This window comes from Leuresthes tenuis, unplaced genomic scaffold, assembly GCF_036924035.1.
Source record: "Leuresthes tenuis unplaced genomic scaffold, fLeuTen1.0.hap1 SCAF_12, whole genome shotgun sequence".
Taxonomy (NCBI): Eukaryota; Metazoa; Chordata; class Actinopteri; order Atheriniformes; family Atherinopsidae; genus Leuresthes; species Leuresthes tenuis.
The window spans coordinates 31,244,442-31,257,491 of NW_027325366.1; the positions used below are offsets into that span (position 1 = coordinate 31,244,442).

General features: G+C 42.5%; 1 protein-coding gene across 6 annotated transcripts in view; it reads left to right on the forward strand.

Annotated features, from left to right (window-relative positions):
• sema5ba (sema domain, seven thrombospondin repeats (type 1 and type 1-like), transmembrane domain (TM) and short cytoplasmic domain, (semaphorin) 5Ba) overlaps nucleotides 1–13,050 on the forward strand; it is a 172,020-nt gene that overhangs the window by 63,015 nt on the left and 95,955 nt on the right. For all 6 annotated transcript variants that reach the window (XM_072397550.1, XM_072397553.1, XM_072397552.1 and 3 more), the window contains exon 3: nucleotides 7,184–7,411. In XM_072397550.1, the coding sequence (XP_072253651.1) occupies nucleotides 7,231–7,411 (181 nt within the window). In that variant the 5' untranslated portion in view covers nucleotides 7,184–7,230. The remainder of the gene's footprint in view (nucleotides 1–7,183; nucleotides 7,412–13,050) is intronic.

The window sequence follows — 13,050 nt, forward strand, 5'->3', positions numbered from 1 at the left end:
AACCTGAACGCACAGGCTCACACACACACAGTTCCTCCAGTCAGAAGTTGGCCATCTCTAATTCCTTCCCTTTGTCTGTTCCCACTTTCTCAGGCATTGCTAAAGCGAGCCAATAAGAGCCGCCTGCTATGACCCTGTCATGTGAAAAAAGAATATATAGAATAGATCCTCTGTCTCACCCTATAGCCATCTTCACTTCACATTTTTGAGTGTGTCTTCATGTTTTGTCCAGTTTTCTTGAGACACTCACGAGGCCCCGTTGCCCCTGCCTACCTCCCCCCATCACAACGTCTGCATTAAAGAGATTGGTGGGGTTGAGCTATTGTGTTGAATTAGAGACGGTCAGTGTGGCTGTGGCTGAACCAAGCCCCCCCCAGGGGCAATAGTAAGAGAAGCTGAATAGGATGAGAATGTGGTGGCAATATGCTTCTGTTGCTTATCTCAATATGTGCTTGGTTTGATTTGTAATGGAGACAAATGCTTAGACACGTATACTTTCCCTGTTTTTTTTCATTTATTTAACTGAACATAAACGGGAATGAGATCACATAACAACTGTGAAATAAACTCTGCTGCTTTTCATTCTGTTAAAAACCTGCTTGATGTGAACTCCGGACTTGCAGGGATCGATCTTAGGTTAGGTTCTTTGAGGAAATGTGTGTTATTTTTGTTTGTTGTGGCTCATTTCGGTGGAAAGGAGAATTCCTCTGAGCTTTTGGATGAAGAGGGATTGCTATTTCTGTGCCATAAAAGCAGCTAATGATGAGCATTGAGAGGATCACTGCAGGCTCTGTGGAAGCAACACGTTTTTTCATGCATTTAAAGCTCTGGAGGGGCTTAACTTGAAATGCTGCTAATAGATGCTTAACAGTGACGTCTAATCACTTCTAACAGATCGAAGAAAAAGTAAAAAGCTGCAGAGATTACCCAATTACACTTTATCTGTGTGACAGGTTTGTCTAAAAGCAACAAACATTCATTTTTCATTCCCCCTCTGGTCACATAGACTTCCTCGGCTGTTCTTGTATGCAAGCGGAAACCGCCTCCCAATTGACCAGAAGCAATTTAATCAGTGTCGTAACAGACTATGATGAGATTCTGCTAAGGGAGTTAGCATAGACTTGTAATTAGAGACACCCTCCTTGCAAGCTTGGTGGAAATTAAGAGGCAAACGCGCAGTAAAGGAAAAGTGGACCGGTGCTGGTCTACAGAGTGATAAGACGAGGTTTTCAGGCCATGTTAGCCCAGAGGTCTGTGATCTGATTTAACAAATACTAAAACGGCCGTTATGGAGCCCTGCCAGACCCCTTTTCCCTGCTGTCTGTTAGAAGTAAGTCAGGGTAAAGAGGTTGTCAGGTTGAGCCATCGTTGGACAAGATGGTTTCAGGTTACTGAAGACGAGAAAGGAGTTTGTTTAATGGAAAAACCTCTTTGTTGCTGTAATCCAGGGCCTGTTTGTCCCAAAAGCACCTACTTTATATACCACCTTAATGAGTTTCTTCTTAATTCATGGCTGCTTTAAAGTAATGCCACTAAGTATGTTGCATAAGTCACTGAAGCCACTTCATATACAGCATATAACCACTTCACTTCCTCTTACCGCGTTGAATCATTGAGCAGTCCGCCATCCAGCTCCCCTTAGGAGCCTGTTGATGTCTGAACCGAAATGCACTCGACCTGGCTCCCCGCTGCTTGACTACCAACTTGTCGCTCTGTTGCCATAGATACAACTTGGCATTGGCAGGGACTTATGAGAAGCCTGCGTTGGAAAGGTTGAGATTTACAGACTGCCATCTGGATTAGTTTATATTTCTTTAAAGACGGCTCAACTTGTTTATCTAGGTTGACGTTTCCAAAAATGTCTGAACACAGAGGTAATGTAGTCTTTTGATTCTCAGCTGCAGGGAGAATAAACGGAGTCGTGGGTATTGCTTCGGGTTGTTTACTACGAGCGGTTCCCAGTGAGATATCTGTGCAGTGCACCTTTGCAGTGAGTGCTTCAGGGTTTTAACTTTCAGGTCAAATTGCATTTATCAGTCGACAACATAGTGTTCATTTAAAAGATTTGCAGTCTGGGGAGTTAATTGCACTTGTACATAGATTCTATTGTAACTGTTGCTGCAACTCATTATATTTGCTATGTGTTGTTGGGTGAAGCAGGGGGTGAAGCATGCTTATAAATCCACATGACCTAAAGGTATTCTTATCAAATGTCTCCATCTTGTCAATCTCAAATGTCTTTTTAACCAAATCAAACAAAAGGTAATGGCAAACAATGGTTAACAAAGACTGCACATTGTCTGCAATACAAACACAGAATATATATATATATATATATATATATATATATGATGCTTCCTGTGTACATTTAGAAGAACTACAATGTGGATATTTTTACTTAAACCAAAGAAATAAATCTTCCTGTTCAAACATTAAATCTACAGCATTAACATCTCAAATATTGCACCTGACTGACCACAAATATATTGACAGAAGCACGTGTCTGGACATCTATTAGCTCAATCGACAGAGGTTCCCTGCAAGTTCTTTGCAGATAAAGTACTTTTAATCGACCCACTGTATCTGACTTAATGACGAGCAAACAGAAGCTCAGAGAGTCTTTTTAAAGCATGTCTGTGTGCAGAGGCAGCTTCCTCAGAGGTATAGATTGTCCTGATTTACTGACAAACTATTGCTAATCCTACACGCAGCAGGAAGGGAAATTGGATGGACTACATCAGGTGTCTTTGGAGTGGTCTTAAAGACGCACTCACTTGCAGACGAGAGTCCACACACACACACACACTCAGGAGCTGATGTTGGCACACAGCATGCATCAGTTCTGCCCACATGCTGTGACCCAATATGGAGTGTGACCAGCTGTCCATGACTGGATTTTGCCAGTTTTCAGAGCAGATATTTGTGTGCATCTTGGTTTGCTCGAGTGTGGGACATGAAATGTTTTACATCCACACACGAACCTCATCCTGCCGCCTCTTCCACTGAAGAATCCTGATTATCTGCCATGATCTGTGACACACCGCTGGCTCTCAGTCGAGCTTCTAAAGTAACGAGATGAGTCGCAGACTCGGCCTTTGACTTCCAGGACTGGATGTATAAATGTAAATTAAACACCTGTCGGCATCGTTCCTGCAGGTAATGAAGATAAAAGGAATTTCAGAAGCCTAATTATGTCATCTTACATGGATGTTTCATGTTCCTCACATGTCAAGTACACATGAAACATGGTGTGTACACTTTTCGTTTAGGGCACATTTGCTTGTTCGTTACCGTTTTTAAGTAAATATTAACTTACTTTTTCAATTTTTCAATTACTGAGACCAAAAAAATGTAAAATCAGACTTTAGAAAAGGAGATTTTCACCTGTAACAGTCCCAGAAACATCCGTGTTAGTGTTTTAAATCAATTAACAAACAGAAAAACCATGTGAATGGGCTAAAATTGGGAGCATCTGGTCCCACTTTGCAGTCCTAATTTAAAAGCTTGTTTTAACATCCTTAAAAAAGCAGTTTCATATGACCAAAGCACGTATGGGTGCTGTTTTATTTCATTATAAAATGCTGAAAAGCTTCTAAATAGCAGGACGACCACGATGAAAAACATCAGCAGTGAAAATCTTTCATATGTATAAAGATTGCAGAGATCGAGAAATTAAACGACAAAATCTCTTCACCAGCGTAAATCTCAGAGAATCAGCAAAAAGAGGCTGATGCTCTTATTTCATATGAGGACAACGATGCTGTTGAGCTTCTGAGATCATGTGAACCTTTGGGTTAAACCTGTTCCTGTCATTCTGTTATCTATAAGCACGGTTAGTCTGCTGGGATCCTCTGAGGAGCACAGTTCAGCAGCCGGTGGTTGAAGTATCACTTCAGAGAAAGTCCATTTAAAACAGGGAAACTGTGAATGATCATGTGTCAACTTAAACAAGACAATTAGCTCACATAAAAGAATAATTACAATGTGCCCAACTGAAAACCGACGCCCTCACATTGGCGTCTTCTCACACTGTCTCGCAGTGGGAAAATGTTCATTCCTTCTGTTAGAGGCTTACAATTATTCTATTTTGAAAGAAGAAAAGAAAATGATCCAACATCCATCAGAACGAAGAGAAAAAGGCTTAAATCCATCTCTGAATAGCGACGTGCTTCTCCTGCATCTGCTGGATCTGATCAGACGTGGGAGGAGCAACAGAATGAGTCGGTGTTGTGTTCAGGGTCTCGGTCACTTCAGGCTGCACACAAACTGATGGGGTGGGACGATGCAGATGTGACAATGACATGGAGCAGTTTTTACAGCCTCGACTTGATATGCTCTGATAATGACGCCTGCTCTCCTCGATGATAAATCACCTTGGAAAGAGCGGCATTCAGCTGCTGGCTGAAGCAGTTCCCTGCCTCAGTTCAACAAAGATGGAAGAGCTATTGATAGTTTGGACTCTGAATGACAATCTTAAAGACATATTTAACAGAATATTCACTAAAAAGAAAGAGAAATGTTCAGAATCTTACTAAAGTAATCCCTCTCACTTATGTGTGGCGTTCCACTAAAGCCATGTGGAGCCTGTAATTCCCAGCGGTCTTCCTGTTCTGTTGTTCTAGGAGTGTTTATCAGCTGCAACCTTTGGCCAAAGGTACCCAGACACCAATCAATGACAGAGCACAGGTCTGAGGGCAATAAATAAAGTAAGAGTCTCTGAGGGGTGGACTGCAAAGCAAGTTCAACCCAGCCAGATTTGTTTTTGCACCAGCTGGTTCAAGAAAAACTAACCTTCACTCAGAGTTGTACGTGCACACATAAATGCATCTTCAATTCAACGTAGTTGGACCATCTGACACTTCACTCTTAAGAGGCTGTATGAATGGAGATGGAAAAACCCCAGAAGCTGCAGTTAAGATAAAGGATGAAGCTGGCTGAAAACAGTTTTAACTTGATGAGATAAGATGCTTTTGATTGGGCACATTGGACATTGTCCCATGATAAGCTTCAAACGATACGCCAGTTATGACACTCTGGTGTATAATCAACTTTAATTTGGTGCTTTTAGACTTGTGACACAGTCAGATATAAACTGTTAACGCATGTTGTTGACATTTGAAATGTCTTTACCATTAAGGGAAGAATCAGTGACACGACGGCGCTTTTTTTTAGATGATTTTATCCGAAACTCTGATCATAAACCGCTCCAGAGTAGGCGAAGTTGCTCAGTTAAAACAGAGCGGCCATCATGACACTGAAAGCTGACTTTCATCTAAACCAGGGATGTCAAACTCTGGTCCTCGAGGGCCGCTGTCCGGCAGGTTTTAGATGTTTCCCTGCTTCAACGCAGCTGAATCAGATCAATGCATCATTAGCTGGTTTCTGCAGGACTTAACAATCTTTTGAAGAGATCCATTTAATCTGAATCAGGTGTGTTGAAGCAGGGAAACATCTAAAACCTGCCGGACAGCGGCCCTCGAGGACCGGACTTTGACATATGTGATCTAAACCATCAGTCTCAGTTGGTGTCCCCCCCCCCCTGTCCTCCTGTTGCATGAGCAGGCTCGAGATGATGGATGTTGAGGAGAATCAATGTTTTAATTATTGCTTGACAAGATAAATGATATATGAGTACTTACCTGTGGGTTAATGCACAGAATGCAACATATTCAGTAGATTTACGGGCTTCACTAATCAGTGTAAGACCACATTGCTGCAAGGCTTCGAAGCAACTCTGCTGGGTTTTGAATGAGGCTGGCGTAGACGCTGCTTTTCCTTTTGGTTTAAATGGTGCACAGACTCCATCGTGGTAATGGCTTCAGATATATTCTGTCGATGCAACACTTTCCCACCTCGGGATGCAAAATGTGCAATTTGACCTGCAGAACAAGTCCTGTGTGAAACAACTGGTACATCTGGTTCATGCCTTGCTCGAATGCTTGTTCTGGCTCTGGAGCAGAGGAGGAGGACTGAAGAAAACAACAAATTTCGAGCATTTTAAAAGCAAATGGAAACCCGGACATCTCAGAAACTGTTATGTAATCTCAGAACCTTTATGTGGTTGTTTATGGCCTGAAACTGAGTGCATTGGTGCTTCCACCTGTTTCAGCAGTAGCTGTGGCCTGTTGACTCCTGTCTTTTTTTGTTTTATGACAAGCATGAGCTCTGTGAGCATTTGTCTAATTGGTTACCAGCTGCACTCAGTGGGATAATTGATTGCAGGGCAATATGGTTGAATTGCAACTCAACCAAGCTAATAATTTGTTATTGATTGACGCATCAGTGATAAAACGCCACACAGAGATGTAACGGAGTCGAAAGGGCTGCAGAAAGTTGATGCTCCCAGTTTTTAATCTACTTTAATGACATTACACCTCACTAAGCTAACACTGTAAGGAGTGCAGGATGGGAGATGATGAACTGCTGGTCTCAGCTCAGCACAGTAGACTCATATGTTATGACTGGAGGAGATTACATTTATTCAGGAAGCCAGAGTGAGGGAGTGTGAGTGCTTTTAAGGTGCATCTGTGTGTCTCTTCCTCAGTCTGCTGGCATAACATTTGAATACCGAAGGAGGGGAATTATGGGAAATCATTTATGTACTGAGATGTATCACTCATGCAGTGAAATTGTCAGGAATCAAACATTTTTTAAGCACCACAAATTTTAAGTGAGCTCATGTCTGCTTCAGTGACGCTGTGCAAACTTCACTGAACAGTCGTCCTTTCAATTTTCCAATTTTAATCAGCCATTAAATTAACTTTCTCAGTTTAATTTCAAACAGTTATCACCAGGTCAGAGGTTGGGTACTTCTTTGATATGCCTCATTGCTGAAGTTTATTCGAGGCAGTTTTTCCAGTTTGTGTCCTTCGGTCTTCGTTTTCTTTGCTTTTGCCTTGAATATTCCAGTTTACTCGGCTTTTTATCTGGTCTTTTCAGCCACTCTCCAGTTATCCAACATTCATTTTTTTCATCCCACAGTGAATCAACCCAAATTTGCACCTCCTTTGCATCTGCTTTCCCCCCCTTTCTTCCTGTTCTCCTGTGTTGGATTCAGAGCAGGAAGCCTGGAGGAATTGAAAGTTTGACGGTGAAAAAATGATTTAGAAGTGCTTCTTTTTCTTTGAAGCCAGGTGTAAAAATGTTGCATTGAAGTGCTGAAGTTTTCTCTTCTCTTCTCCAGCTTTTTCCCAGAGGCCCACCTTGGTAGTTAGAGGAGAGGTCATCACCATGACAGTGTCCTCGCAGGACTTCACCCCCTCGTTCATGGCTGGCCTCCTCCTGCTCCTTCTCCTCCCAGCTGTTTTCACGCAGAGCTCTGCTGTCCCAACAACCCCGACCCCGCCTTTGTTCGACCCTCTGACCCAACCAGAGTGCACAAAGAAAGAACATCCGAAGGTCTCCATCCAAGGTCTGACATCTTTTATATAATCCATCCTACACTAACCACTTCCACTTTTACGTAACCACAAACTAAGGTTTTGCTGGTAGAACCAGCTGCTTTTCTTCTGCATTTTCCTTTGGCTTCTTTTTAAGTTTGAGCAGAATAAGTGGAAGGACGAGCTCTCTACTTCTGCTTCGTTCACCAGTGCTTTTGCATAAATAGGTGCACAAGCAAACTGCAATTTGTGTGATTTGAAGGAAGCTTCCACAGCGGGTCAAATCAGAGCCACGAAACGATCAAAACAAGGATCCCAAACAAGAGGCAACTCCCCTAAAATCTCCTGGTAGTCCACCGATGGATGCTGTGGATCAATGCGTTCCCACAGATAGCTTACAGTCGGTAGCTGTTCCTCTCTTAGGTAAGCATTCTGTTTATGGTGCTTTAAAAATGAAGCCAGCATCTTTAACTTATGGATGACACCCTGCAGAGGCTCCCATGTCGAGTCCAAAAGATTTAATAATCACTATTTTTGCGAGACTGGAAAAACTTACCATATTTTTTGGGCTATAAGGCGCATTAAATTAAACAAAACTCAGAAAAGTCAAACTTTATTCAACTCACTTGTTGTACTGATAGCGTTGAGTTTGAAATCTGCTTTGTCAGCATGTCTCTTAACAGGAGCCATTTTTAGGGCAGCAGGTATAGAAAATGAATGAATGACTGCACACACCTTAATGTTGAAGCACAGATCGTATTACTCCGCCAGGCTCCTGACTACGGTGGCCCGTAATGCTCAATCCATCATGCAGTGCAGCTTCGTAGCTTACCGAGGTCGAGCTAAAACATTAGTGACAGATTTTTGAGTGCCGTGTACCACATAAAATCAGTTCTAGGTCAGAAAGCACAACAAGAATTAATTCATACATTAGGTGCACCGCATTTTAAGGAAAAACATAGAAAATTAAAGGATTTTAAGTGTGCTTTATGGTCCGAAAAATACGGGACATGAAACATTAATTTTTAAAAATGAAAGACTGGGATGTGTAAGACATGTGGGGGTGATTGTGATTTCCAACTAATGCGTCATGACGACCATCATGTAAACTTATAAAAACAGATATTTGTTTTGGCCACAGTTTAAATTAGTAAAACGTTTTAGTTATTTAGTTGGAGACAATCTTTGCTGCATGTAGTGATCATCAATTTGCCTCTAACATGTTCAAATTCACTCGAGTGTATTCACTGTAGAGAAGTCCGACCTTCTCAGGGTTGGAAACGGGTTTCTATGATGAAGTTTTTATTGATGAGGTATTGATATTCAACTGGAAGCGCCACCTCCTCACAAAGACCCTCAAAGTTCTCTTTGACTTTGGACTTTCGGGCAGTATAATCAGACTATAATTGAGGTAAAACGGAGCAAAAAGACGGCAGTTGCTAGATAAAATTATAAAATGAACGTAAAAGATGGACGTTGCCATGGTGACCAGACCCTTCGGTGACTGGTCATCACCTTCTTGGCTGTTATACAACCAAAAGTAACTATATTTGGTGAAATCTCGAAGCCTGTGGTTATGGAATGATCAAAATGGCCGCCAGCATACTGCTCAGAAGCGAGGAATCGAGTTAATGCGATCGGTGGAAATAGATGTTGACTTCGTTGACTTTCATGGCAGAAGGTGATGCTTTATGGATGGGGCTCTTGTGGGTTGAGAGACTTTATGGAGCCAGGTGTTAAACTTTAAAGCACCTCTGCAGCTCGGTTGCTGCAACTAAAATAACACTGATTGGTAAAATTTTACAGTTCAAAAGGCTCACAAGTGGAGCTACAGTGCTTTAAACACACAATTTTAATTAGTTCATTGTTTTCTTACTCCCCAGGTCTCCATACTGTAAGGAAAATTGGCCTTGAAGCTTTTGTTTAATCCTTCTGACAAACTGAACAGAGATGAACGAATAACACTGAAAGCACTGTCTTGTTTCCAGACAGCTTTGACAAATGCACAGGGAGGAAGCGTCTCTTGACAGTATCTGCCGTAAGAAATAACAGTAATTAGCTTTTTCATTGGTCACGGCCCAGCAGATACATTTTTCAGTGTTGCCACAAGGTTGTCTGAAAATAACAGGTAATCAGTAACCGGAGGCATGCATCAGACACAGAAACAGATGTTAGAAACAGAGATTTGCATTTAACATTAACAATAGATGGAGGAAATTGTAACAAGACTGATGCGGCGTCTTCTGTAACACCTTGACTGTGCTCGTGTGGTTGAAACTCTATTAAAAGAGGCCTTTTTCTGTGAGTATTGTGTTTTTAATGGGGGGTGCAGTTCTCTGCATCGATGTCTGAGACTTAAATCACTGAGTGTGACAACACGAGTGTATAAACATGTTTTCTGCGTTACGACCTATGTGCCTCTTTTCACAGCAGGAAATTGAACAGTTTTCATAAATATATCGTGGCATCTGCAATAAAAAGTCCCAGTTTTTGGCAAGCATTCAAGGATCTGTAAAGGAACGACCGAAAAGCAAGACGGGTCCTGATGGAAGTGATTGTGTAGAATAATGGCTCTCGCTATCGAGGCTGTTCATCTGTACAGTGGGCCAAGAAACAAGGTTGTCTTCACAGTGTGAAATGGAACATTTGGGGGCACAGAATCGCAGATATGGCAGGAAGGAAAGTAAACATGCACAAAATTGCTGTGTTTATTTTCCGATGGGGTTGTTTGTGTTTCATCTGCCAAGAGCTGTGACAGAGATTGGAAGAGCAAAGACAAAAAAAAAAAGACAGAGACGAGTTCTCATACGTTTGTCTGACATTAACTCTGCCCCTCCAAACAGGCAGCAGACCTTTCCCTGGATTTTAATACAGTATTGCTTACTTTTCTGGGCCAAATCAGCAATTAACCAGGTCTGAACTCTGGTTTAGGCAGTTGAAGGTTAACATAAAGAACTTGGTTGCCATTTGTTCCTCTTTGTTAGACCCTTTTCTTTCTGCTTGAGTCTGAAAACTCGGCCTCCTTTCTGTTTAATTTCCATCCCTTTTCTTTTTTCCGATTCCTCACAAAGCCAGGCTGAGGTCACCTATATGCGGTGTCCTTGCCCCTGTCCTGCTTCACCCACCGGGCCTCCAGATGTACAGATTAGCAGGAGCCCCATCAGTGCTTCACTTCAAAGTCGTGCCACTTGAGAAAGGCTCTCATGGCAGGGAGCTGCCGGGCCACTGGCCTGTCAAAGCAGGCAGAGCGGGGCATTATGTGGAGGCAGCCTTATAGAAAAGGCCCCCACAATGAAAGTGCCAACGAGAACCTGAGATTAGCTTCCATGATTGAGCTTTTTATAATGGCTCGCTGGAGCGCTACAGCAGTCACCTGGAGGAGACCAGTGAGTCGGCTAAGAGAAATCTTTCATAGGCGTGTGCACCCAAGCCATGAAGATGCATGCACTTATAATCACATGTGTTTGTGTTCGTTTGCATGTGAAGAAGGTGTTCCTTTATGACTGGATTCATGTGGCACTCGGGTGTGATGCACTGAGAGATTTAATCCTTGCAATGTGTTTCTTTGCAGGTTGCAGGGATCAGATGTTCTCAGGCCCTTAACTGAAGCATGTTATCTGCTACAAAGCCCAGCTTTAGGCTCTGGCTTTTAGTATGTCCGCTATGACTCTTAAGGACCCCCGAGACAATAAAACCAAGCTGAATTTGTCATATTCACACACATGTATGATGAGGGACAGTTTTAAGGTTTGTGGAGTAAAAACCATTCTTAATTCTTTTCTAAGTCAAGAAAAACTGGATGAAATCCTCAGAATTTTGTACTAATTTACCATGATAGACGGCGCCTAATCATACTGTGCATTTATTTCACATTAGTGACCATCAAAGCTGTTCTGAGTTTGTTTTTGGCCAATAAGAAGTGAACATAACACCAGTTATTGCTCTTTTGATAAGTTTTTTAAAGACTTGAATGAGAAAATATTAAAGTAAAAAGAAAAACAGAACTTCCACTGATGGACGAAGCTGTTAATACGAAAGCTTGATGTACATCAGGCGTCATGGAGACTGACAAAGATTAAAAGTTTGTTTCCAGTTAGGACGACTACTGCTTCACATGCAAAGCAGCCTACAGCACTATCCAACCTAATTTATTCCCTTCAGACAAGTTAAGGACAGAAAATCTGACTCACATTTTTATGGATTTTCAAAAGACCTTCTCAGATCCACTTTGGTAGTCAATAGAAACCCAACCCAAGAGATATGATCTCTTTTCAGGTTCATGCATGTTGAACTTTTCAGCAAAAAGTTGCCTAGTTTGGGTCACAAGATCCAACTTGTGGGTGGTTGTGAAACCGCCCGGGGAGGAGGATGAAGGCTGTGTTGTAGGTGATACCGGAAACCTCCTCGGTTCCAGTTTAGCATGCATACCTTCATAACTCCTCTCAAACCATCTGATCACTCACACGTTGGATCTTGTGTCCAAAACGTGCTTTTTTAGAGGTGGAAAAGCTGAGATGAGGCACACTTTGTCGGGTGAGTCACTCAGTGTGGCTACAAGAGCGCCATCGGATCGGATTAATGGCTAAATTACAATAAGACTGAGTTATTCAGCTCATGTAGACACCTTAATCTGACAAGAAATCAGCTCGGTAACTCGCTATCGGATTAATACCCTGAGATAACTCGATCCAAATGGACCTGTATGTAGACGACAGTGGATCCGATCGAGCGTTCTGCTCCAGATTTTTTTCCGCGATCGTCACCCGGAAGTCGAAGGAGACGATATTCCTGTCGTTGTTGTCAGAAAGAAAGAAACAACGCGATGGAGAATGCGCCGTTGTGCATCGTCTGTGCCATAACCAGCTCATCACAGATGGAGAGGGACGCAGCTTCATCTCGCTCTGCGTTCGCCATCTTTCTGAATGCCTGAGTTTGTTGTTGTTGGCGGTGAAGACGTCAACAGGAAGTGGCTCTATTAGCGATAGCTGAAATGGGGACAGCGCCACCTATGGTACCGGGGTATAACATGCTTTGTGCCAGTGATTCCATTCATTCACCGCCATATATCCAAGGATAATTACCCTCAGATAAGGAGCAGAACCCAACTGTAGCTGTAATCCAGTTAATCTCATCATGTGGACCCACTGAGTGACTCGCAGGTAGAAAAACTGAGACGACCCACACTTTGTGTCGGGTGAGTCGGGGACTCGCAGGTGACCTTCATGGTCCAGCCGAGTGTGAACGACCCTACAACTGCTTAAGAAACATTTTAAGGTGAAAAGTCTTTAAAAAAAACAAGAAAAAGAAGTCCAGTTGTCCTTATTTAAGGTTCTGGTCACCGATAGTGAAGGTAGTATCTACTTCATCCATCCATCTTATACCCAGGGCTGGGTCAGGGCTGCAGCCTATCCCAGCTGCATCCTGGACAGGTTCATCACAGGGAATATTCACTTCATTTCATCTTAATTTAGTTGTTTTTGCTCTATTGCAACTCTTGATGGAAATATCTGCCACTGGCTAATGTCCCATTCTCCTAAAAGCAATACCTCAACCCACTTTGGGGAGTTTCTTTGAATATTGCTCACAGGTTCACTCGGACTCTAGAATAAGCTGAGTAGGAGTCGGTGGCGAAAGGTCACTGTAATTTCCCAGTGCGCTGCATTTTTGCCAA